General features: G+C 42.4%; 1 protein-coding gene across 5 annotated transcripts in view; it reads left to right on the top strand.

The window, feature by feature from the left end:
• ARL6IP6 (ADP ribosylation factor like GTPase 6 interacting protein 6) overlaps positions 1 to 26,641 on the top strand; it is a 56,488-nt gene that overhangs the window by 7,438 nt on the left and 22,409 nt on the right. For all 5 annotated transcript variants that reach the window (XR_004350813.1, XM_032638206.1, XM_032638207.1 and 2 more), the window contains one exon: positions 24,876 to 25,008. Coding sequence is in view for 4 of the 5 variants with exons in the window: in XM_032638206.1 (XP_032494097.1) it covers positions 24,876 to 25,008 (133 nt within the window). In the remaining variant the exon portion in view is untranslated. The remainder of the gene's footprint in view (positions 1 to 24,875; positions 25,009 to 26,641) is intronic.

Below are 26,641 nucleotides of genomic sequence, written 5' to 3'. Positions count from 1 at the left end.
GGTCAAAAATCCACACTCCCTCCAAAGAGCTGAATGGCTGTGTGCAATCAGGAAGGCATATTTAGAATCTGTATAGATATTGACCCTTTGGCCCTTAGAGAGGTCAAGGGCCCGCGTGAGTGCGATCAGTTCAGCCCGTTGAGAGGTTGTCCCTTCTGGGAGGTGGTTGGCCTCAATAATGGTTGAGATGGTTACTACCGCGTAGGTCGCCCGGCGGCGTCCATCAGGGCTGAGTATTGAGCTGCCATCTACGAAGAGGATGCGGTCCGGGTTTAACAGTGGAGTATCAAAGAGTCCTTCCCTCGGCGGGCTGAGGGCCTCTACAACTTGGGGGCAAGAGTGGGAAGGGGAGGTCCCCGTGTCAGAAATGGGCAAGAGGGAGGCTGTGTTTAGGCGGGGGGAGAGGTCAAGGGAGATAGCAGGGTTTTCGATGAACAGCAGGTGGAATTCCTGGATGCCAGAGGGGCCCGAGAGAGAGAGACTTATGGCCGAGGAGGTCGGCCAGTCGGTGAGAGGAAAATACAGTCAGCGGGTGGGCCAGGGTCAGTTTGAGTGTTTGTTTGGTCAGCTCAGCTGCTGATGCCAAAGCTCGGAGGCGTGGTTGCCATCCCCAAATGGTTGGGTCAAGTTATTTGGAGAGGTAGGCCACGGGGCGATGGGAAGGCCCTACGGGTTGGGCAAGGAGTCCAGTAGCTATTTCGACCCATTCATCTACAAAGAGGTGGAAAGGACGATCTGGGTTAGGCAGAGACAGGGGAGGGGAGGATATCAGGGTGTCTCTGAGGGTGAGAAAGGCCCGTTGAACAGTGGAGGGAGAGGTAAGGGGTCCTTGGGGGGTTTCTTTAGCAGCTAAATATAGGGGTTTAGCAAGAAGAGCAAAGTTAGGGATCCAGTGTTGGAAAAATCCTATTAGGCCCAGAAAGGAGAGAATCTGGTCAGCTGTCTCTGGAGGTTGGAGGTTGGGGATGGCCTGGGTGCGGTCGGCTGTCAGGCTCTTTGTTGTGGGGGTAAAGTGGATTCCCAGGTAGGTTACTGAGGGTGTAGACAGTTGGGTCTTGGCTGGAGAGACCCGATAGCCGCAAGAGCCGAGATAATTGAGGAGGTCAGCAGTATGCTGTTCTGAGAGGCTGAGAGATGGGCTACAGAGGAGGAGGTCATCCACGTATTGGAGGACTATACTGGGGGTGAGAGGGCAGGAAGCGAGGTCCCGTGCCAGAGCCTGGCCAAAGAGGTGGGGGCTGTCGCGGAAGCCCTGGGGAAGAACCGTCCAGGTGAGCTGGCGGGAAGCCTGGGTATCCGGATCTGTCCAGGTGAAAGCAAAAAGGAAATAGGAATCAGGGTGTAGGGGGATTGAAAAGAAGGCGTCTTTGAGAACTAGGACCGTAAAATGAGTGGTGGACAGGGAAATATGGGAGAGCAAAGTGTATGGGTTTGGCACGACTGGGTGGAGGGGAATTATTGCCTCATTGATCAGTTGGAGGTCCTAGACCAGGCGGTAATCTCCTGAGGCCTTGCGGACAGGCAGGATGGGGGTGTTGCAGGGAGAGTCTGTGGGGACGAGGAGCCCCTGATCTAAGAGTCTGGTGATAATAGGTCGCAAGCCCCTTAGATGAGTCTCAGAAATGGGGAATTGGGGCCTGGATGGAAACTTGGAGGGATCTTTAAGACAGATTAGGACAGGGGGGTGGTGGGTCGCTATTATGTGTTTTGAAGTATCCCAGACCTGGGGGTCTATCAGGTTGGGGAGGATGGGAGAAGAGAGAGAGGAGGGAGAGGGTTCCGCTGCCAGACCGAGGAGGGGGAGCAGGAGTTGAGAGGAGGGGGCCTTAGGGTCAAGTCTGGCAAGTTGGAGAGAGGCCCCTAATTGGAAGGGAACATCATAACCTAGCAGAGGAACCGGGCAGGACGGTATGACTAAGAAAGAATGAGTAAAAGGGAGCCTCTCGAAGTAACATGAAAGGGGGCCGGTCTGGAAGGGGAAGGATGGCTTACCGTCGATGCCCATAACCGAGACCTGGGAAGGAAAAACTGGCCCGGAATATGTAGGCAAGACCGAATAGGTAGCCCCCGTGTCCACCAGGAATGAGGTGAACTTACCCGCTACCTGTAGCGTTACTCTGTGCTCGGCGAGGGTGTTGGGGGTCTTCGAGTCCGGGTGTTGTCAATCGTCAGCCAATCCCAGGAGTTCGAGAGGTAGGGCCATTGGGTCGGTTCGCCCTCCGCGTGGAGGCGCTGAGGGAGGGCCAGCCGTAGGGCAGTCACTCTTCCAATGGCCTGTTAGCCCGCAGCCAGGGCAGGGCTTGGAAGGAGGCCGGGGATTGGGACATTGGCGAGCCCAGTGTCCCTCTTTTCCACACTTAAATCAGGCCCCTGGTGGGGTTGCCTTTGGTGGGTCCCGTGGATGTTGTCCATGGGAGATGGCCGGCCACAGGGCGGCTACGAGGGCTTGGGTCTGGAGGGCCACCTTTTGGTGCATCCGAACCTGTCGGCTGGATTCTGCCAAATCCTCACAGGCATTATAGACTTTAAAGGCCATTTATACCAGGTCTCGGATGGGAGTCTGGGGGCCGTCTTCTGCCCGCTTAAGTTTTTTTCTGATATCAGGGGCTGATTGGGTGATAAAGTGGGTGGCCAAGACCGTTGCGCCTGCGGGGGTGTCAGGGTCCAAGCGGGTGTAGAGAGTTAGGGCCTCTGTAAGGCGGTTGAGGAAGATGGCCGGATTTTTATTGGGCTCTTGGGTTATCTCTTTTAGTTTTTCGAAGTTGACAATCTTGTGGGAGGCAGCCTGCATACCAGCCAAGAGGCATTGGATCATTAGATCGCGTTTGCGGCGACCGTCTTGGCCGTCCTGATAACTCCAGCCCGGATCGGTGCCAGGAACGGCAGTGGCTTCGACGGGCATAGAGTTATCAGGGAGGTGGACCTGATCTGCGTGGTTTCGGGCAGCAGTTTGAATTCTTTCCCACTCGTCGGGGGTCAGAGTAGAAGATAGGCTCACAAAGATGTTGTGCCAGGTTAGATCGTAAGCTTGAGAGAGGTAGCGAAATTCTTTGATGTAGCGGGAAGAGTCGGCAGAAAAAGGAGCCTAACTGCTTTTATATTTGAGAGAGATCTTGGAGGGAAAAGGGAACATGAACTCTAACTAATCCTTCCGCTCCGGCCACCTCTCTTATGGGACAGAGAAGGTTTGGGTCCTGGGAGTCGTGGTGGTGAGAGCGGGTGTGTGAGCTCACTGGCGAGGAGAGTGGTGATGGGAGAGCGACGGAGGGAGAGGAAGCGGGGGAAGGCGGGGCTAAGGGGGAGGTTGCCTGGTGCGGGGGAGCGGTGGGGGGGCGCTGGAGTGAGCGGGAGGGAGAGGAGCCGGTCCAGGGTAGGGTGGGGGTTGGAGAGGAGCTCTGGAGGGGGGAGAGGTGAGAGATTCGGGTGGGTCGGCTAGTGGAGAGGGGTCATCGTCAAAGGAAATTAGGGGTTAGGATGTAGGAGATGTCTGTTTGGCAAGAAGGATCTGGGAAGTGGAACAATCGACGCATAGGGAAGGGCGGGAGCGTAAATACCAGAAGGCCTGGACATAGGGGACCTCGGACCATTTGCCCGTCCTGCGGCAGTAGTTGTCTAAATCCCGGAGGATGTTGAAATCGAAAGTCCCTTCAGGAGGTCATTTAGACTGATTGTCTAGAGGGTACTGTGGCCAGGCCTCGGTGGAATAGAATAGCTGCCTGCGGCGGAGGTCTTGAGAAAAGCCGAGTTTTGTAAAGTTGGCCAGGAGACACCCCAGGGGTGTCTTAGGATCTGGTTTAGATTCTGAGGTCCCCATGACCTCCGGTCTGTCCCCGGGTGAACAGAGAAAGAGAGAGACGTCTCTGGTCTCAATCTCTGGTCAGAGCAGATCGGAGAGCAGTCAGGCGGTTGGGACGTCTCCACAACCGCCCGAGGCTTGGAGGGAGGATGGAGGACTCCCTGACTCGGCCAAGGCTAAGGACAGGGAGTCCGGTAGGTAGGGACCCCGGGGGTCGAGGGGAAAGAAGGAGGGACTTACCCCGCTTCTGCCGGATCGGGTGGGTGAGCAGAGGTCCCCGGTCGTCCCCTAGGGGGGGTGAGGGGTGGCCCCGCGGTAATTTGTGGGGCTGGGTACCCCTCCCGGGTTTCGGCACCAAATGTAAGGAAAGGCACCAAGAAACGGAGGAGAACTTAAGCAAGCTTTATTTGGGACCGCTCCCGGGCGAGGTTCATTGGTCCGAGAGAAAGGGGCCAGGGAAGTCGCCCTGGGTGCAGGCACGAACGAAATTTATAGGGGTGGACGCCGGGGAGGTGCTTGCTGTGTGAAGCAGCCCCTTTTTTGGTAATCTCTCGGGTGTTGTGGCAATGTCGGGTGCTGGTTGCGTTGGTTCCGCCCCTCGGGGAGCGGGAAATCGGGGAGCGGGAAAGCCGTAGAGCCGTTGGTTCCGCCCCTCGGGGAGCGCGAAAGCCGGGGCCGAGTAGAAAGTACCGGGTCTGTTTCCTGGGCAGGTGGAAAGTCCCGGGCTGATGCCACTTGTGGGTCAGCTGCATCAACCACCTTAGTGGGGGTTCCGTCTGGGTCCCTGGGCCCTTCCCCGGACCTGCTGGCCTTCCAAAAACACGTACTTTTTAGTTACCCATTTTGTCAGTGTGTGTTGTTAAACTGTTTCATCTCTAAAAAACAACCAAGATTTTAAGGCTTTTCATAGCATTTATTGATCTGTCAACTCTTGCTGCAGTAGAAACTGAATCTTAAGAACTAGACATGAATTCTAACTTGCTATTTAATAGTTGGCAAGATTACCAAATTACAGCTGAGGAAATGCCTATAAAATTGTATCCTTACGTTTTTACAATTGATGTAAAAGTTTTCACATGAATCCAGAATCTGTAATAAACATTGTTGTTGAAGTCATCCATTCAGAAAAATCAGAATGTAGCCTTTTATCAGATGATACTGATTTTTTTTTTACTGTTGTATTTCAATGTATTTATTTTGTCTTGTTTACTAGGAACCTCATAGCTAAATGTAATGTTGATTGTGTATTACCTTTCTTTGATCATAGTACTGTCTATACATGTTGTTATCTTTATATTTCAGTGACTAATGTTTAAATTTTAATGCATACACTGTCTCAATTCTTGTTTGAAAGTGGGTTGGTTTTTTAGAAACAAATGTGAGCTCAGTAACTACTCTCCATGAAACAGTTTTCTTTCTAGACAGACTGATAAAAATTTTGCACACTACAAATATTTTTTATTGCAGTTTAATCCTAGTCCAAGGTTGGCATAGCTCAGTAAGAGCAGATTATAGCGGTGATTCTCATTTTGGTATGTGTAAGAATCACCAGACTTTCTTTTAAAAATCATCTCTAGACTTTGTTTCAGTCCCAGGGTAGGACCTAAGAATCCTCATTTTTTTTACAAGTTCTGATAAATCACTGTTTGAGAAATACTTTTGCAGGGCCAGAATCGCAGTTTTTAAAAATGTATTCAAAAGTAGTTAAAAGTTCTTGAGAGTTGACTAAGGAATAACAGGCTAACAGGAAACAATATATAAGCCTAAATGCCTGTTTGTTTTTTTTTTTGTTTGTTTTTTTAACATCTTTATTGGGGTATAATTGCTTTACAATGGTGTGTTAGTTTCTGATTTATAACAAAGTGAATCAGCTATACATATACATGTGCTCCCATGTGTCTTCCCTCTTGCGTCTCCCTCCCTCCCACTCTCCCCCTCCCACCCCTCCAGGCTGTCCCAAAGCACCGAGCTTATATCCCTGTGCCTTGCGGCTGCTTCCCCCTAGCTATCTACCTTACTACGTTTGTTAGTGTGTATATGTCCATGACTCTCTCTCGCCCTGTCAAAACTCACCCTTCCCCCTCCCCATATCCTCAAGTCCGTTCTCCAGTAGGTCTGCGCCTCTATTCCTGTCTTAACCCTAGGTTCTTCATGATATTTTTTCCCCTTAAATTCCATATATATGTGTTAGCATACGGTATTTGTCTTTGTCTTTCTGACTTACTTCACTCTGTATGACAGACTCTAGGTCTATCCATCTCATTACAAATATCTCAATTTCATTTCTTTTTAAGGCTGAGTAATATTCCATTGTGTATATGTGCCACATCTTCTTTATCCATTCGTCCGATGATGGGCGCTTAGGTTCTTTCCATCTCCGGGCTATTGTAAATAGAGCTGCAATGAACATTTTGGTACATGACTCTTTTTGAATTTTGGTTTTCTCAGGGTATATGCCCAGTAGTGGGATTGCTGGGTCATATGGTAATTCTATTTGTAGTTTTTTAAGGAACCTCCATACTGTTCTCCATAGTGGCTGAACCAATTCACATTCCCACCAGCAGTGCAAGAGTGTCCCCTTTTCTCCACACCCTCTCCAGCATTTATTGTTTCTAGATTTTTTGATGATGGCCATTCTGACTGGTGTGAGATGATATCTCATTGTAGTTTTGATTTGCATTTCTCTAATGATTAATGATGTTGAGCATTCTTTCATGTGTTTGTTGGCATTCTGTATATCTTCTTTGGAGAAATGTCTGTTTAGGTCTTCTGCCCATTTTTGGATGGGGTTGTTTGTTTTTTTGTTATTGAGCTGCATGAGCTGCTTGTAAATTTTGGAGATTAATCCTTTGTCAGTTGCTTCATTTGCAAATGTTTTCTCCCATTCTGAGGGTTGTCTTTTGGTCTTGATTATGGTTTCCTTTGCTGTGCAAAAGCTTTGAAGTTTCATTAGGTCCCATTTGTTTATTTTTGTTTTTATTTCCATTACTCTAGGAGGTGGGTCAGAAAGGATCTTGCTGTGATTTATGTCATAGAGTGTTCTTCCTATGTTTTCCTCTAAGAGTTTGATAGTTTCTGGCCTTACATTTAGGTCTTTAATCCATTTTGAGCTTATTTTTGTGTATGGTGTTAGGGAGTGATCTAATCTCATACTTTTACATGTACCTGTCCAGTTTTCCCAGCACCATTTATTGAAGAGGCTGTCCTTTCTCCACTGTACATTCCTGCCTCCTTTATCAAAGATAAGGTGTCCATATGTGCGTGGGTTTATCTCTGGGCTTTCTACCCTGTTCCACTGATCTATCTTTCTGTTTTTGTGCCAGTACCATACTGTCTTGATTACTGTTGCTTTGTAGTATAGTCTGAAGTCAGGGAGCCTGATTCCTCCAGCTCCTTTATTCGTTCTCAAGATTGCTTTGGCTATTCGGGGTCTTTTGTGTTTCCATACAAATTGCGAAATTTTTTGTTCTAGTTCTGTGAAAAATGCCAGTGGTAGTTTGATAGGGATTGCATTGAATCTGTAGATTGCTTTGGGTAGTAGAGTCATTTTCACAATGTTGATTCTTCCCATCCAAGAACATGGTATATCTCTCCATCTATTTGTATCATCTTTAATTTCTTTCATCAGTGTCTTATAATTTTCTGCATACAGGTCTTTCGTATCCTTAGGTAGGTTTATTCCTAGATATTTTATTCTTTTTGTTGCAATGGTAAATGGGAGTGTTTTCTTGATTTCATTTTCAGATTTTTCATCATTAGTATATAGGAATGCCAGAGATTTCTGTGCATTAATTTTGTATCCTGCTACTTTACCAAATTCATTGATTAGCTCTAGTAGTTTTCTGGTAGCATCTTTAGGATTCTCTATGTATAGTATCATGTCATCTGCAAACAGTGACAGCTTTACTTCTTCTTTTCCGATGTAGATTCCTTTTATTTCCTTTTCTTCTCTGATTGCTGTGGCTAAAACTTCCAAAACTATGTTGAATAAGAGTGGTGAGAGTGGGCAACCTTGTCTTGTTCCTGATCTTAGTGGAAATGCTTTCAGTTTTTCACCATTGAGGATGATGTTTGCTGTGGGCTTGTCATATATGGCCTTTATTATGTTGAGGAAAGTTCCCTCTATGCCTACTTTCTGGAGGGTTTTTATCATAAATGGGTGTTGAATTTTGTCAAAAGCTTTCTCTGCATCTATTGAGATGATCATATGGTTTTTCTCCTTCAGTTTGTTAATATGGTTTATCACATTGATAGATTTGCGTATATTGAAGAATCCTTGCGTTCCTGGAATAAACCCCACTTGATCATGGTGTATGATCCTTTTAATGTGCTGTTGGATTCTGTTTGCTAGTATTTTGTTGAGGATTTTTGCATCTATGTTCATCAGTGATATTGGCCTGTAGTTTTCTTTCTTTGTGACATCCTTGTCTGGTTTTGGTATCAAGGTGATGGTGGCCTCGTAGAAGGAATTTGGGAGTGTTCCTCCCTCTGCTATATTTTGGAAGAGTTCGAGAAGGATAGGTGTTAGCTCTTCTCTAAACGTTTGATAGAATTCACCTGTGAAGCCATCTGGTCCTGGGCTTTTGTTTTTTGGAAGATTTTTAATCACAGTTTCAATTTCAGTGCTTGTGATTGGTCTGTTCATATTTTCTATTTCTTCCTGATTCAGTCTTGGCAGGTTGTGCATTTCTAAGAATTTGTCCATTTCTTCCAGATTGTCCATTTTATTGGCATAGAGTTGCTTGTAGTAATCTCTCATGATTTTTTTTATTTCTGCAGTGTCAGTTGTTATTTCTCCTTTCTCATTTCTAATTCTATTGATTTGAGTCTTCTCCCTTTTTTTCTTGATGAGTCTGGCTAGTGGTTTATCTATTTTGTTTATCTTCTCAAAGAACCAGCTTTTAGTTTTATTGATCTTTGCTATCGTTTCCTTCATTTCTTTTTCATTTATTTCTGATCTGATTTTTATGATTTCTTTCCTTCTGCTAGCTTTGGGGCTTTTTTGTTCTTCTTTCTCTAATTGCTTGAGGTGCAAGGTTAGGTTGTTTATTCGAGATGTTTCCTGCTTCTTAAGGTGGGCTTGTATTGCTATAAACTTCCCCCTTAGAACTGCTTTTGCTGCATCCCATAGGTTTTGGGTCGTTGTGTCTCCATTGTCATTTGTTTCTAGGTATTTTTTTATTTCCTCTTTGATTTCTTCAGTGATCACTTCATTATTAAGTAGTGTATTGTTTAGCCTCCATGTGTTTGTATATTTTACAGATCTTTTCCTGTAATTGAAACCTAGTCTCATGGCGTTGTGGTCAGAAAAGATACTTGATACAATTTCAATTTTCTTAAATTTACCAAGGCTTGATTTGTGACCCAAGATATGATCTATCCTGGAGAATGTTCCATGAGCACTTGAGAAAAATGTGTATTCTGTTGTTTTTGGATGGAGTGTCCTATAAATATCAATTAAGTCCATCTTGTTTAATGTATCATTTAAAGCTTGTGTTTCCTTATTTATTTTCATTTTGGATGATCTGTCCATGGGTGAAAGTGGGGTGTTAAAGTCCCCTACTATGAATGTGTTACTGTCAATTTCCCCTTTTATGGCTGTTAGTATTTGCCTTACGTATTGAGGTGCTCCTATGTTGGGTGCATAAATATTTACAATTGTTATATCTTCTTCTTGGATTGATCCCTTGATCATTATGTAGTGTCCTTCTTTATCCCTTTTAATAGTCCTTATTTTAAAGTCTATTTTGTCTGATATGAGAATTGCTACTCCAGCTTTCTTTTGGTTTCCATTTGCATGGAATATCTTTTTCCATCCCCTTACTTTCAGTCTGTATGTGTCTCTAGGTCTGAGGTGGGTCTCTTGTAGACAGCATATATAAGGGTCTTGTTTTTGTATCCATTCAGCCAATCTGTGTCTTTTGGTGGGAGCATTTAGTCCATTTACATTTAAGGTAATTATCGATATGTATGTTCCTATTCCCATTTTCTATATTGTTTTGGGTTCGTTATTATAGGTCGTTTCCTTCTTTTGCATTTCTTATCTAGAGAAGTTCCTTTAGCATTTGTTGTAAAGCTGGTTTGGTGGTGCTGAACTCTCTCAGCTTTTGCTTGTCTGTAAAGGTTTTAATTTCTCCATCAAATCTGAATGAGATCCTTGCTGGGTAGAGTAGTCTTGGTTGAAGGTTTTTCTCCTTCATCACTTTCAGTATGTCCTGCCACTCCCTTCTGGCTTGTAGGGTTTCTGCTGAGAGATCAGCTGTTAACCTTATGGGGATTCCCTTGTGTGTTATTTGTTGTTTTTCCCTTGCTGCTTTTAATATGCTTTCTTTGTATTTAATTTTTGATAGTTTGATTAATATGTGTCTTGGCGTATTTCTCCTTGTATTTATCCTGTATGGGACTCTCTGTGCTTCCTGGACTTGATTAACTATTTCCTTTCCCATATTAGGGAAGTTTTCAACTATAATCTCTTCAAATATTTTCTCAGTCCCTTTCTTTTTTTCTTCTTCTTCTGGAACCCCTATAATTCGAATGTTGGTGCGTTTAATGTTGTCCCAGAGCTCTCTGAGACTGTCCTCAGTTCTTTTCATTCTTTTTTCTTTATTCTGCTCTGCAGTAGTTATTCCCACTATCTTATCTTCCAGGTCACTTATCCGTTCTTCTGCCTCAGTTATTCTGCTATTGATCCTATCTAGAGTACTTTTAATTTCATTTATTGCGTTGTTCATCGTTGCTTGTGTCATCTTTAGTTCTTGTAGGTCCTTGTTAACTGTTTCTTGCATTTTGTCCATTCTACTTCCAAGATTTCGGATCATCCTTACTATCATTATTCTGAATTCTTTTTCAGGTAGATTGCCTATTTCCTCTTCATTTGTTAGGTCTGGTGGGTTTTTATCTTGCTCCTTCATCTGCTGTGTGTTTTTCTGTCTTCTCATTTTGCTTATCTTACTGTGTTTGGGGTCTCCTTTTTCAGGCTGCACGTTCGTAGTTCCCGTTGTTTTTGATGTCTGTCTCCAGTGGCTAAGGTTGTTTCAGCGGGTTGTGTAGGCTTCCTGGTGGAGGGGACTAGTGCCTGTGTTGTGCTGGATGAGGCTGGATCTTGTCTCTCTAGTGGGCAGGTTCACGTCTGGTGGTGTGTTTTGGGGTGTCTGTGGCCTTGTTATGATTTTAGGCAGCCTCTCTGCTAATGGGTGGGGTTGTGTTCCTGTTTTGCTAGTTGTTTGGCATAGGTTGTCCAGCACTGTGGCTTGCTGGTCGTTGAGTGAAGCTGGGTGCTGGTGTTAAGATGGAGGTCTCTGGGAGATTTCCACCGTTTAATATTATGTGGAGCTGGGAGGTCTCTTGTTGATCAGTGTCCTGAAGTTGGCTCTCCTACCTCAGAGGCAGAGCCCTGCCTCCTGGGCTGGAGCACCAAGAGCCTTTCATCCACACGGCTCAGAATAAAAGGGAGGAAAAGTAGAGAGAATTATTAGAAGTATGAGGAAAGAAAGAAGGAGAGGAGGAAAGGAAGGAAGGAAGAAAGAAGCAAAGAAGGAAAGAAAGGAGGGAGGGAGGAAGGAAGGAAGGAAGGAGGGAAAGAAGGAGAAAATGTAGAGAGAATTAGTAGAAGTATGAGGAAAGAAAGAGGGAAAGGAGGAAAGGAAGGAAGGAAGAAAGAAGCAAAGAAGGAAAGAAAGGAGGGAGGGAGGGAGGAAGGAAGGAAAGAAGGAGGGAAAGAAGGAGAAAATGTAGAGAGAATTAGTAGAAGTTTGAGGAAAGAGAGAAGGAAAGGAGGAAAGGAAGGAAGGAAGGAAGAAGCAAAGAAGGAAAGAAAGGAGGGAGGGAGGGAGGAAGGAAGGAAAGTAGGAGGGAAAGAAGGAGAAAATGTAGAGAGAATTAGTAGAAGTATGAGGAAAGAAAGAAGGAAAGGAGGAAAGGAAGGAAGGAAGAAAGAAGCAAAGAAGGAAAGAAAGGGAGGGAGGGGAGAAGGAAGGAAGGAAGGAGGGAAAGAAGGAGAAAATGTAGAGAGAATTAGTAGAAGTTTGAGGAAAGAAAGAAGGAAAGGAGGAAAGGAGGAAAGGAAGGAAGGAAGAAAGAAGCAAAGAAGGAAAGAAAGGAGGGAGGGAGGGAGGGAGGAAGGAAGGAGGGAAAGAAGGAAAAAAGACAGAAAGAAAGAAGATACAGTAAAAATAAAATAAAGTATAATATAGTTATTGTACTAAAAAATATTTAGAAAGAAAGAAAAAAAAAAAAGAATAGATAGAACCCTAGGACAAATGTTGGAAACAAAGCTATACAGAGAAAATCTTACACGGAAGCATACACATACATGTTCACAAAGAGAGGCAAAGGGGGAAAAATCATAAATCCTGCTCCCAGAGACCACCTCCTCAACCTGGGGTGATTCGCTGTCTAAAGGAGGGAAGGAAGGAAGGAAAGAAAGAAAGAACGAAGGTAAAGTACAATAAAGTTATTACAATTAATTATTAAGAAAAAAAAATTTTTTTTTAAAAAAAACCATGGACGGATAGAGCCCTAGGACAAATGTTGGAAGCAAAGCTATACAGAGAAAATCTTACACAGAAGCATACACATACACGTTCACAAAGAGAGGCAAAAGGGGGAAAAATCATAAATCCTGCTCCCAGAGACCACCTCCTCAACCTGGGGTGATTCGCTGTCTAAAAGAGGGAAGGAAGGAAAGAAAGAAAGAACGAAGGTAAAGTACAATAAAGTTATTACAATTAAAATTAATTATTAAGAAAAAAAAATTTATTTTTAAAAAAACCATGGACGGATAGAGCCCTAGGACAAATGTTGGAAGCAAAGCTATACAAAGAAAATCTTACACAGAAGCATACACATACACGTTCACAAAGAGAGGCAAAGGGGGAAAAATCATAAATCCTGCTCCCAGAGACCACCTCCTCAATTTGGGGTGATTTGTTGTCTAAAGGAGGGAAGGAAGGAAGGAAAGAAAGAAAGAAAGAACGAAGGTAAAGTACAATAAAGTTATTACAATTAATATTAATTATTAAGAAAAAAAAAATTTTTTTAAAAAAAAACCATGGACGGATAGAGCCCTAAGACAACTGTTGGGAGCAAAGCTATACAGAGAAAATCTTACACAGAAGCATACACATACACGTTCACAAAGAGAGGCAAAGGGGGAAAAATCATAAATCCTGCTCCCAGAGACCACCCCCTCAACCTGGGATGATTCGCTGTCTAAAGGAGGGAAGGAGGGAAGGAAAGAAAGAAAGAACGAAGGTAAAGTTCAATAAAGTTATTACAATTAAAATTAATTATTAAAAAAAAATTTTTTTTTTTTAAAAAAACCATGGACGGATAGAGTCCTAGGACAAATGGTGGAAGCAAGAGTATACAGACAAGATCTCACACAGAAGCATACACGCACACATTCACAAAAAGAGGAAAAGGGAAAAAAATCACAGATCTCGCTCCTAAATTCCCCCTCTTCAATTTGGGATCACTCCCTGTCTATTCAGGTATTCCACAATGCAGGGCACATCAAGTTGATCGTGGAGCTTCAATCCTCCGCCTCCGCGGCTGCCGGGAGAGACCTCCCCCTCTCCTCCCTGCTCTCACAGCTCACAGGAGCTCAGCTTTGTACCCGGCCCTGCCCCTGCGCGCAGATCGCTGGAGGGCGTCTGTTTTTTTGCTCAGACAGGACGGGGTTAAAGGAGCCGTTGATTCGGGAGCTCCGGCTCACTCAGGCCGGGGGTTGGGGGATGGGGGAAGGAGGGGCACTGCGTGCGGGGCGGGCCTGCGGCAGCAGAGGCGGCGTGACGCTGCGGCAGAGGCCGGCGTGACGCTGCACCAGCCTGAGACCCGCCGTGCGTACTCCCGGGGAAGTTGTCCCTGGATCCCGGGAACCTGGCAATGGCGGCCTGCACAGGCTCCGCGGAAGAGGGGCGCGGAGAGTGTCCTGTGCTCGCACACAGCCCCCCTGGTGGCGGCAGCAGCAGCCCCAGCGTCTCCCGCCCGTCTCTGGGGTCCGCGGTTTCAGCCGCGGCTCGCGCCCGTCTCTGGGGCTCGCGCTTCCCGCCGCGGCTCGCGCCCGTCTCGGGGGCTCGCACCCTCAGCCGCGGCTCGCGCCCGTCTCTGGGGTTCGCGCTTTTAGCCGCGGCTCGCGCCCGTCTCTGGAGTTCCTTTAAGCAGCGCTCTTAAACCCCTCTCCTCGCGCACCAGGAAACAAAGAGGGAAGAAAAAGTCTCTTGCCTCTTCGGCAGGTGCAGGCTTTTCCCCGGACTCCCTCCCGGCTAGCCGTGGTGCACTAACCCCCTGCAGGCTGTGTTCAAGCCACCAACCCCAGTCCTCTCCCTGCGCTCCGTCCAAAACCGAAACCCGAGCCTCAGCTCGCAGCCCCGCCCGCCCCGGCAGGTGAGCAGACAAGCCTCTCGGGTTGGTGAGTGCCGGTCGGCACCGATCGTCTGTGCAGGAATCTCCCCGCTTTGCCCTCCACACCCGTCGCTGTGCACCACTCCGCGGTCCCGAAGCTCCCCCCTCCGCCTCCCGCAGTCTCCGCCCGCGGAGGGGCTTCCTAGTGTGTGGAAACTTTTCCTCCTTCACAGCTCCCTCCCACTGGTGCAGGTGCCGTCCTTATTCTTTTGTCTCTGTTTTTTCTTTTTTCTTTTGCCCTACCCAGGTACGTGGGGAGTTTCTTGCCTTTTGGGAGGTCTGAGGTCTTCTGCCAGCCTTCAGTAGGTGTTCTGTAGGAGTTGTTCCACGTGTAGATGTATTTCTGGTGTATCCGTGAGGAGGAAGGCGATCTCCACGTCTTACTCTTCCGCCATCTTCCCGCCGACCTCTCCTAAATGCCTGTTAAGAAAACTTAAGGACCTGAGACACTGCTATTCTCTTGTCATCCTTGTTTCTCTGAAAGAAATATTCATAGGAAGACCTGTTTATAGTTTTTCAAAAAGGGTTTGTGATGAGCATTGTATAAGTGCCTTTGGAGAGTTAATTGATCCTAATGGCTAACAGGATTCGGCTGTCACAGTGTTCATCTTCACTAGTGAAGTAGTCCAGCCAGGGAGGTGTGATTAATACTATCAGCTGATTTTGGAACTCATCTCCCCAAATCTTCCCTGGGTGGCATTAGAGTCACACTGCAGAGTTCTTAGGGCTTCCCTTTTATAATTATCCTGCAAACCATCCACTACTGTAAGCCTGTTTTTCAGGGAGATTAATAAAATAAAACTTCTGATTATTTAGTTAAAATCACATTCCACTCATTCCTCCTTGAAGTTATTTTCCGGCCAAGTGGATTGCACTAATCATATACGACATTGAGTTGTTTCTTTTTTGCACATTGGCTTTTGTATCTGTCACATTTTCCCAAATTTTATCACATTTCACACAGTCCTGTTTCCAATTTTTGCGTTTTTTTCTTAGTCAATATAAAGTATGATAAAATGACCTTTTATTTGAGGCAAACTTGAAATAAGTACATAAGAAAAATAGAAGGAATTGCCTTTAGCAGAAAGTACTTAATCTAAGAATATTGTTATCAAGTTTAATGTAGGCCTAGTACTTTTATAAACATTGTAAATAGCATCATACAGAAATTGTAATCAGATTTGATGGAGTTTCTTCAATGTCTAAAAAGCTTTTAAACTTGATCTTTGGTGCCTGTCATTTCTTGACACCTACTGGTTAATAGTTACCTTTAAGTCCCTTTTGTGGCTAGGAGCAGATTCCTAGCATCTTGCAGTGTCAAGGGCTATCCTTATTTTTTAGCTGCCCATTTACTGCCTGTTTTATGCCTGAGATGTTTCCAGGCTTCTACACATTTACAGAGATGACTGACATATACTGAGTTCAATCAAAGATGAAGCCAGCTCATTTAAAGAGTTGATGATTTATTACTTTTCTTCTGCAGAGTGATGAGACTTTACCATCATAATTTCATTATACAGAAAATTAGAAATATGGTAAAAATTTCCAAGAGAAAGGATGTGTTGCAAAATGACCCATTCTCTTAGAAAGGCACAAGTTGGGAGCAACTCACTCAGTTTTCTTCCTTGCAGTGAAAGATGATTGTAACCATGAACTTGAGCTTTTTAGGGAATGTACGAACCTTGTAATTTGAGCCCACAGTCTATTAAGGAAATGATACAGTGCTATCTGCAGCTGGGTGGAGTAACTCTAATATTTAATTTAAAAATTTACAAATATGTTATCCTATTCTGCAGCACAGTCTTTGTAAAATTGTGTATATTGCTTACTCATATCAGTAAAAGAACCAAGGCAAAAAAGAAGAGAAAAACAAAAGCCCCAAAAGACTAGAAGGATACAACCAAAATGGGTTTTGGAATAATAGTTTTTTTTTAATCTCTTTTTAGTCTTTATAATGAATGACTGTAACTCCCAATGAGAAAAACTTTGTTTAAAAAGAAAGCACAAGTTTATGGAAGTGTGAATAACACGTTCAACAATTAACAACACTGTTGAACTTTTACAGTATGCCAGAAACGTGTTGTTTCACCTGGTATTCCCAACTATCCTGCATCCATCAGTATGAAATATTCCCTTCTAAACCATGAGATAGTTTAGGCATGGTAGCAAGGCAGAAGCAGTACAGGTTATTAGCAAGAATTATCAGTGTGCAGCTAAATTATTAGTCATGAAATCATTGCAAATCTCCTCTTAACACGTAAAAGCAGTAATGCGAACCAGACATTAGGACTTCTAAATCTCAAGAAATTGGTTTGTTATTGTTCGTGTGATACTGCCTGGCCCAACTTTGGTGATCAGGAGGGATGTTTCTGAGGCTAACAAAGCCAGACTTTAGCTAGCATCAGAATCACCTGGAAAACTTGTTAAAACTCATTTTACTGGGCTGCACTGGGTCCAGAGTTTCTGATTCAGTAGGTATGGGGTAGAGCCCAGAAATTTGCATTCCTAATAAGTTTCTAGGTTATGCTGATGCTGCTAGTTTACAAGAACCACTGGTCTAGTAGTTCCCATCCCCCAGGCGTATCAGCAACAACAAACAAAAACCTGAAGATTTTCTTTTTTTTGCATTTATAAAATTTCAGACCCTATCCTTATCTCCTGAATCAAAGTTAAAGTCACTTAATTGGCTGCATGTTCAGTATGCCATCAGGGTCCATTGGACCCAGTCTTCATTTTTAAATTTTCTTGAGCAGTTCTATTTGTAAGAATTGTTATTTCATGTCATTTACTTTTTCTTAGGGGACCTTCCAGAAAATAAAGAGAAAATTGAGTGATATTTTTTTCTATAGAATAAAGCATATTTGATTTTGAAATTACCATATTGGTGTATTGGCCCCTTTTATAAACCTAAGATACATTATAAGATTTTAATGACCTAATTTTCCTGTATCTGGAAACATTTTGCTGTTTCATTATTTTAGGAATCATCTAATATTACTCATCAATTATTCTCAACTATGCTAAAAAGAATAACATGATGGAATCCTCCAGAGCAGAGGTCAGCAAACTGTGGCCCCTGGGCCAAATCTGATCTGCTACCTGTTTTTGTACATTAAGTTTTATCGTAGCATAGCCTTGCCTCTTGTTTTATATATTGACTATGGCTGCTTTCATGCTACAATGGCAGAGTTGAGTAGTTGTGAAAGAAACCTCATGGCAGGTGAAGCTGAAGATATTTTACTATCTGATTCTTTTCAGAAAACTATAGTATTCTCATCCAGTTAGTCATTCAACAGAAAGGACTTCAGGCAAAAACATGAACCAACTCCTTTTGCTAAAAGAATGTATAACAGTCTTCATCTTTTATGAATCTGTGCATGCTAATTTATTTGATACTGTTTGTAAGTGGAGAAATGCTAATGGAAGGTGACTGGAAAGGAATGGAAAAAAATCATTGGATTGAGTATTCAAATTGTTTATAAATCTAAAAGTGAAAATGTTATACAAATTATGGAGCAAAGATGGTTGTCTTCCATGTCTTATAAGCCATGAAAGATTTTAAAAATTCCTTCAAGCAGTGTGTTTTGATGATGCAAGTGCATAAAGAAAAAGCAAAACTAATAATAAGCTATAACCAATTAGAGATGTATCTGAAGTCTAAAATCAGTATTTACAGGATGGTTATGTTCCAGATACATGCATGAAGATAGTAAGCAGTTATTTGCACTTAGAGGAAATGCCCATTTATAGTGTGTTTATTTGTTTGTTTTTAAATCAGGGAAACTCAGAATAAAAATTTGGGTTTACTATATCTTATTAAAATTTCTAACAGTTTTTTTCAGGCTTTTTATTCTTTTGTAAATTGTTCATTAAATGATTAAAAATAAGGGAAAATAGATCGCGAGAAGCCTCCACGAAGCTGGCTCATGCACTTACTCCCTCTCTAGACCTTACCCCCTCTGTACAGTGGGACCTAAGCGGTTTCAGAGAACCTTCCCATTTGTACAGTGCGTGGGGGGAGGGCCTTTGGGGAGACTGCCCTCACCCATGAGTCTTTCAAGCCCAGCTTGGCCGCCAGCTTCTTGCGGTTGGGATTGTTTATGTACTTCTGCTTCTGGAACATCTTATCCAGCGCCTTGCACTGCACGTCAGAGGACACGTCTGTGCAGCATGCCCCAACGAGGCTTGCCGCGGGCGGCCAGTGGCCAGGAGAAAGTCCCGGGCTGGGCACGACACTGGAGGATGCTGCAGAGGCCAGGGGTGTGAGGACTGCTCTTGCTAGGATCTACCTTTGGCAGGTTCTTTGTGTGTTTTGACCAACCATCCATCCATGTCAGGTTCCTCACTCTCTATCACCCAGCATCCTCCTAGCCTCAGGGTACCTGTGGTCCCAAGCAGACACCGCAGCCCCAGGTCTGCCTCAAGACCTTTCTGCTCAGCTCTAGCAGCTGCTGTCTTGTTCTTGTTCCGAAAAGAAGAATCTGGATTAGCACAGCTCAGTTTTGCTGACAAATTTTTTAATCATAAGTCACAGCTTACTGGACAGGCTGCTCTCCAGTCCAAGGCCACATCAGTTCACCTCAGCTGAGGCATAGAGCAGTGTGAGAAGCACCTGGTGGAGAACACAGCTCTTCAGAGCAGTGAGGACTGTAGCTCTTGCTGGGCTTGTCTGCACTCGGTTCTAACCTAGGTTGTGTCTAGGACTGCTCCACGTTCACTGTCTTCTTAGCCAACAAGAATAAATGCTACAGGACTTCCCTGGTGGCACAGTGGTTAAGAATCTGCCTGTCAATGCAGCTGGGGACAGGGGTTCGAGCCCTGGTCCAGGAAGATCCCACATGCTGTGGAGCAACTAAGCCTGTGCGCCACAACTACTGAGCCTGTGCTCTGGAGCCCGCAAACCACAGCTACTGAGCCCATGCGCTGCGACAAGAGAAGCCCGTGCACCGCAATGAAGAGTAGCCCCCGGTCGGCGCAACTAGAGAAAGGCCGCGTGCAGCAACGAAGACCCAACACAGCCAAATTAATTAATTATTTAATTGATTGATTTTTTTTAAAGAAAAGAATAAATGCTAGCCTCCTTAGCCATGCATTCAAGGCTGCACCCTCTGAAATGTGCCCAGTTTGCTGATCGTGCCTCCCACTCTCACCCTCTTTGCCAGACTATTTACTGCAAAACCCAACATAGATATTTCCACCTCCAGGCCTTGGTCACGCTGTGCCTACCTTCCCTCCCCCACGCCTGCCATCCTTCAAAGGCCAGCTGAAGTTATTCTTCCTTTATACCAATAACAGCCACTCTTTGTTGAACATCTGCCATGAACCAGGTATTCTCCCAGATACTTTACATACATAACCTCATTTAATCCTTTCTACTTACCTTTCAAAGTAGGTATCATTATTCCCATTCTACAGGAGGCTTGGAGAAGTTAAAGTACTTACCCAAATTCATGGAGGGAGTAAATGTCAAAGTTGGAATTCTGGCCCCAGAGTCTGATGCAGAGTCTGTACTTTTTCTTAAACCATGCTTAATCGTGAAGAATTTCCTGATGAGTTGTAACCCCAGTTTTCTTGCCCTTTTTTGAATAGTACTTGATGTCTAGTCTGCATGACTGATTTGACATTTAACAAATGACTACTTATGATACAATTGTCTTTTTTAAAATAAATTTATTTATTTTAAAAAAATAACGGAAAAGGTATGTTGGAACAAGATGATAGTGATAACTGTTTTTCCTAGTATACTGAAAATTATAGGCTTCAGGGGAAAATACAGGTTTAACAAGATTTGCCATGAGTTAATTGTTGCAAGGTGAGTGATGGGTATATGGGGTTTCATTGTATTCTTCTTTCTACTTTTGTGTATGTTTGAAATTGTCCATAATAAAAAAGTTTAAAGTTTCCCATGTGAATATGATGATTTAACATGGTTGGAAACTCCAGATGTTACTTAGTTTTCAAGTTTCACCAGGTCCAGTCAGAATGTCCCCTTCTACTCTTTACCCTTTTTAGTAGGAAGGGGAGTGGAATTGCTACAAGCTGAGTGGCAGGTGGACAGGCAGTTGGGTGGGGACCTTTATCAATGTAGCTGCTATACGCCAACTGTGTGTTCAGGTGGCACTGGTAGGGGAGGAAGATCCCTTTCCTCTGCTCCTGTACTTGGAAATAATAAGTTTGAAGATCCAAGGCTGTCTAGCTTTCTGATAAAGTTGCAAAAATTTGCTTAGATAAAATTTTTAAAAGTTGTTGATTAGTTTTATGCATGAGTACGTCAAAACTTTTATTAGTAGCCAGCTGGTTATAGCTTTTACAACTCATAAAATGACCTATTTAATTTTCATTTTTAATTTTATAAGTTAGTTATGTAAGTTATAATATAGTCTCACTACAAAAAAAATTCCGACAATTAAACAAAGGTTACCACTAATCTACTTGTACACAATATACAAGTATACAATATACTTGTGTATATTTTCAGGTCTTTTTCTATATATGGTATATAGAAGTATGAATATATATGATAATTTAAAATGTGGTTTTGTCAATGTAGAAAAAACAGTTGGAATCATGCATATGCTGTAGCTTTATTAAAGTATCTTGAAGTTCATTCTGTATCAGTATATATAGATCTACCTCATTTTTTATTACTGCATTGTATTTCATAGTATACTACTTTGTTTAAACATTTCAAATGTCAAACTGTAAAACAGTCCTTGAAATGAGCAATGTGCTGTCACATTTCGTCCCATTGTTTATTTATGGCAGGAATACATCTTATGAAGAACGTGTAATTGATTGTTTAACATTGTTTTAATAAGAAACCTTTCCCAGTATGGGAATATGGGAGGGTTTTGTTTTTCTGTTTTTTTCTGCTTACATGTAACATGTGCTGACCACCTTCCACATCTCTGACTTCATAAAACTTCTAAAAGTCATCTCATCACTGTAAGTCTGAAACTGCTAAATAACATTAAAATATTTAGAACATATCATAATCTTTCTTTGCTAGAAGCTTTTATAGAAATACACAAAGCTGCTACCATATTTTTAGAAAAGTAACTACACTTTGAAACAAAAATCATATATTTTGAAAAATGATCTCTCCAATTAGATAAGTGAATATACAACTCCAGTAAAGGGATTAGAATAGGAGTTTCCCACGTACCCTTTTTTAAAAAAATAAATTTATTTATTTTTGGCTGCATTGGGTCTTCCTTGCTGCACGTGGGCTTTCTCTAGTTGCAGCAAGCGGGGACTACTCTTCGTTGTGGTGCGTGGGCTTCTCATTGCGGTGGCTTCTCTTGTTGCAGAACGTGGGCTATAGGTGCGTGGGCTTCAGTAGTTGTGGCTCATGAGCTGTAGAGCACAGGCTCAATAGTTGTGGCACACGGGCTTAGTTGCTCCGCAGCATGTGGGATCTTCCTGCACCAGGGCTCGAACCTGTGTCCCTGCATTGGCAGGTGGATTCTTAACCACTGCACCACCAGGGAAGTCCCTCCCACCTACCTTTATGTTTGCTTTAGGTGAAAATATTGAGTCCAAGAGGATGGAAGAGATAAATTCCCATCATATCATCAACTGATGAAAATTGAACTGTAGAGAAGAAAGAAGGATGTGTGTTTATTTAAAAGACCTATATCCTTTGACACAGCAGTTCTTCAGAAATTTGTTACAGATATCCTTGTGTAACTATAGTTAAGTACAATAATGTTACTTGCAGTATTGTTTTTAATAGTGAAAAAGTGGAATAATAAAAATATTCAATGGGGACTTCCCTGGTGGCACAGTGGTTAAGAATCCACCTGCCAGTGCAGGGGACACACGTTCGAGCCCTGGTCTGGGAAGATCCCACATGCCGTGGAGCAATGAAGCCCATGCGCCACTACTGAGCCTGCACTCGAGAGCCCACGAGCCACAACTGCTGAGCCCCTGTGCCACAACTACTGAAGCCCGTGCGCCTGGATCCCGTGCTCCACAACAAAGAGAAGCCACCGCAGTGAGAAGCCTGTGCACTGCAATGAAGAGCAGCCCCTGCTCGCCTCAACTAGAGAAAAGCTGCACGCAGCAACAAAGACCCAACAGCCAAAATTAATTAATTAATTAATTTAAAAATATGCAGTGGAACTGTGGCTATGTGTAGTGATGTGAAAGGTCTCCAAAATTGTTGTGTGAAAAAGTTCAGGACAGTTTTTCTGATGAGAATCTCATTTGCGGAAAATAAACTGAGAAAATATATACATAGTATACATTCTTGTATATAACTGGCCCCATTCTTGTACATGACTGTCTACATTACCTATAAATTTACAAAAGATGAACAATAAACTCTTAAATCATTGCTTTCAGGAATGGAGTTGGTAAATTGGGGAAGGGAAACTAGCTTCATTTTTAGGTGCCTTTTAAAAATTATGTTAACACTTGGTAAAATGGGTTTACAAAACATAAGTTATCAAATTTGTAGCTTCAGGATTCTGAAGGTAGGGCCTCGTTAAAAATTTAGTTGCAAATTGCCAACTTCTGTGGCTTTTCTGCTTGTTCATGCATGAATTGAGTAATTTCAGAAGCATAAGCACTTCTAGACCACAATATTGCAATGTACTTTTTTAGCCCTGTCCTTGTGACCTGAGTTTTATTAGGGATATAACTGTTGATTAATTCAAAATGAATATAAAATAACTAAAATGTCCAAAGTAAGGCAAGCACTTAGATCATGGAATAGTAGTCATTTCTGAAAACTCAAGAATATTTTTGTACTAAATTTGGCAAGTGTTCTGTTAAAGCACCTATGTGAAAAAATTTGATGGGCTTTAGGGAACCTCACATTTTGTTATTTTGGGTTATTTTGTGTCTTTCTCACGTTTTTAGATACTGAGAAGTTTCCATCATTCCACAGCAGTCCCCAAACATATAGTCTCTGGGTTGGCAGGAAGGTTGCACCTCAGTCTTTACTAAGGTTCTCTCTACTCAGTCACAGGTTGGGCAAGGTTCTAGAATCTGTGCAAGGATATTGGGATAGGAGTGCAATCTAGTCCTCAAGACGTTTGCTCAAATGAGTTACTGCTGAAACATTTTGCATTCTGGTCAGGATGGCCTTTCAGGTGTAGCACCTTCCAGGCACATGACCATCTGCTGTTTCTATGCCCCATCTTAGAGGCATCTGCAAGCTTGGCTCTGGGTCCATCTGCCAGGATACTGTACACCGCTCCAATTCCTCTCTGGTGTTGTGTGGCTTGATGGCTCCACCAGGAAGCCCCAGCAGCACTACCGACTCCCCATATACACACACAAGTGCAAACACACACACATAACACTCTTCAAAATGGAATCTTTCTCACCTGTAGATAAAACCCTTTCTCTCCCTGTTCTACACAAATGTTTTTTCTACACCCAGTCAATTGATTATCCTTGCATCTATTCAGGACGTTTTGTCTTTATCTACCCTCCTCCTGCTTCTATCTATCCTACTAGTTCCCTTAATTATTTTGCAACATGAAAACCAAAGAGGTACTGGGCTGCTTCTCCTTTCTTTGCCACAACTTTCTTCTGGGGCAGTGAACACAAAGTCCATTATCTTTTTAAAAGGGGGTAAGGGAAGGGGTCTACCAGGAAAAAAAAAATTAGGTTCATCTTTCAAAAATACTTTGCTATAGTTTTTTGTTTGGCTTGGTTTTTTAATACTTCATTCCTCTGAGTTTATCTTTTAGCAGCTCAGTCTGTTACTGAGCTTCAAATGGTTTACAGACGGTCCAATGCACATATTTCTTTCCTGCTTCTTGCTAAAATAAAGCTATCTTTGGTTGTGCATTTTGTGCAACCAGTAAATCTGATAATTCGTAAGCCATTCTCTACTGTAGTCTTCTCAACCTTCCTTCCTCTGTGTACTACTGAGGCCTGGGACACACACACTTACCAGTAGTAGTGTCTTAGTAAACTGTCTTAAGGAGGCAGTTTGAATGTGTATCTAAAATCCTTCAAATTAAATTGTTCCCTCTATTGTCACTTTGTTTATTCCCCATATTCTTCCATTTCTTAACCCTTTTCTCTCGCAGCTCCTGTAGTACTGTGCTTTTGACTTGATATCCCTTACAAAATGCAGCTCCAGTGTGACTGAAAATAAAATCTAGGATCCCAACTCATTTATAAATTGGACATTAACTTTTGTTCATATACTGAGCAAGGTTAAATAATCAGAATTGGTTTGTAATGTTTATAGGAAAGCTATAAAGAGTAGACACTAAAATTGATTCATATGTCAATAGTGCTTGGTATGGAAAGGGATCGCTTAGTACTAAGTAATAAAAGGCAGCAAGCTATAATCACAACATTAAATGAAAAAGGGCAAGCCATTTTAACAGTGAAGTGTTTTGCCATTTTTTCCACAGTTGAATTTTATAAAACTGAAGCTAAAAGTTACATTTTTAATTTGAATTTGTACTCTTTTCCACATAGTAAATTATAATTGAATTAAAATATTCAATGATATGACTTCCAGTTGTGCTTTAATATTTTACACTTCCACATGGGAGAGCTTCTACTAAGCTCGTATCTCTTTTATCACTTACATATAATTTAGAAGATCAGAAATACGTGTGATCTTCTGAACATGATCTACTGGGTTAATTTAAATTGCTTTGGTGTTAATAATTCAAGTTTTCCCCTTTCTTTTCCCATTAAGGATTCTGGACTCTACTTATAATATCCCTAACTGCCGGATTCTCCTGCTGCAGCTTTTCTTGGACCGTGACTTATTTTGATTCTTTTGAACCAGGAATGTTTCCTCCTACTCCTCTTTCACCTGCCAGGTTCAAGTAAGTATTCCTGTTTCTTCTTTTTTTTTTCCCAACCCATTCTGCTGAAACCCACTAAAATAGAAGCAAGAGGCTGCTTGCTTGTGAGATAATACTTTGAGGCCCCAGTCTTTAATCTATAAAATACAAATGACTCAAAGTTTTCAGCTTGGCTCAGCCTTTAGATAAGTGGAGAAGAATATTTTAAACTCTGTATGTAGATAATTCAGTGGTGGTCTAAAAAAATTAATTCAAGGAATAATCTAATAAGTAAGAAACTTTGATGGCTGTTTGTCCTTTGGGGATGGAATTTCATTTAAAACAGTATATGAAGGCTGAATTAATGTTAGCAGTATGAAAGTTTTACAAGATTCATGCGTAGATAGTCAGACTTGTAACAGCTTAATAATTGGATTGAAATTTTCCTCAGATTTAAACTTCGTATAATAATTAGCAAGCATTTATGGCACCCAGTTTATATCTCTAGACCAGATTAGATGCGTTTCATATTTCTTTGTTCTATATTTTCTGTTTCAAAGAGTTCCAGAAAATTCAGTAATCAGCATTCTAATCTAGTTTATTTATATTGGGAAGACTCAGGTTTTATAAATTGCCAAATAAAAGCATCTAAGACCTCTAGTTTATTCTACAAACTAAGGGTGGAAGGAGTGGGGGGAGAGAATGAAGAGTAGAAAATAAATTCTGTTAATGATATGTATGTTATCAAGAGTATTATAGTTGTTACTGTTGTTGTTACTACCAGTTCCAGCCCACCCCATGGACAACTCGTGGAGATAAAATAAAATCTATTTGAGGGACTCTGTAAATAAGTTTAATCACTTCAAATTAAATGCATAAGTGTATTTTAAACATCTTAATAAATCCCTATCTGTAAATGTAACATAAATCACATACCTGCCTATACATTTATGTGTATTTTGAGTGGATAATGATTAATTAATAATCTAAATTGACTAAATTATACCTAACGGTGCAGTACCATCCCATAGTTTACATGGGTACCATTCAGTTGGAAAGTTAATTTTGCTCTCAGTTCAAATTTATATTCTATTGCTGCTCATTGACATCAATTAGTTACTTTAATAGGGGGTATGAGTCTAATATAGATGACATAATGAGACTACTTTCATAAGTCACAAAAACCCTTAATTTTATTTTTTTTCTTTTACTTATTTATGTCTCACTTCTCCCCTGAATTCTAGTCGTACATTTCCAGGTATTAAGTAGATTTTGCAACCTGGATTCAGAAAGCACCTGGCACTTAGAATTGTTAAAGCTTCAATTTGTCTTAAAGACATAAGTATCCACTCACTTATCAAGGCTTGAAACCCTTTTTCACTGTATTTATATCCCTTCGCCAAGTCTAGTCATTCTTGCCTTTTGAGGTGTTATTGGAATATTTGTCTTAGCACCCACAGTGTTTTTGCTCTATTTCAGATCTTGGCTAGGGTACTTCACTCCTTGATGTCCCCTACTACAAGCTTTCACTCATTTGTCCTGTATATTATAACCTTTCTAAAAACAGATCTTAGTCACAGCTCTCCCTGGTTTAAAAGTATTCAGCAGCTTTCCCATTGCCTTCAAAATAAAGTCTGTGCTCCCAAGTATAGCCTAACAGTCCTTCCCCAAGTGA

Source organism: Phocoena sinus, chromosome 7 (assembly GCF_008692025.1).
Source record: "Phocoena sinus isolate mPhoSin1 chromosome 7, mPhoSin1.pri, whole genome shotgun sequence".
NCBI lineage: Eukaryota > Metazoa > Chordata > Mammalia > Artiodactyla > Phocoenidae > Phocoena > Phocoena sinus.
The sequence above is the reverse complement of the archived record's forward strand: the minus strand, read 5'-3'. Positions and strand labels throughout refer to the sequence as shown.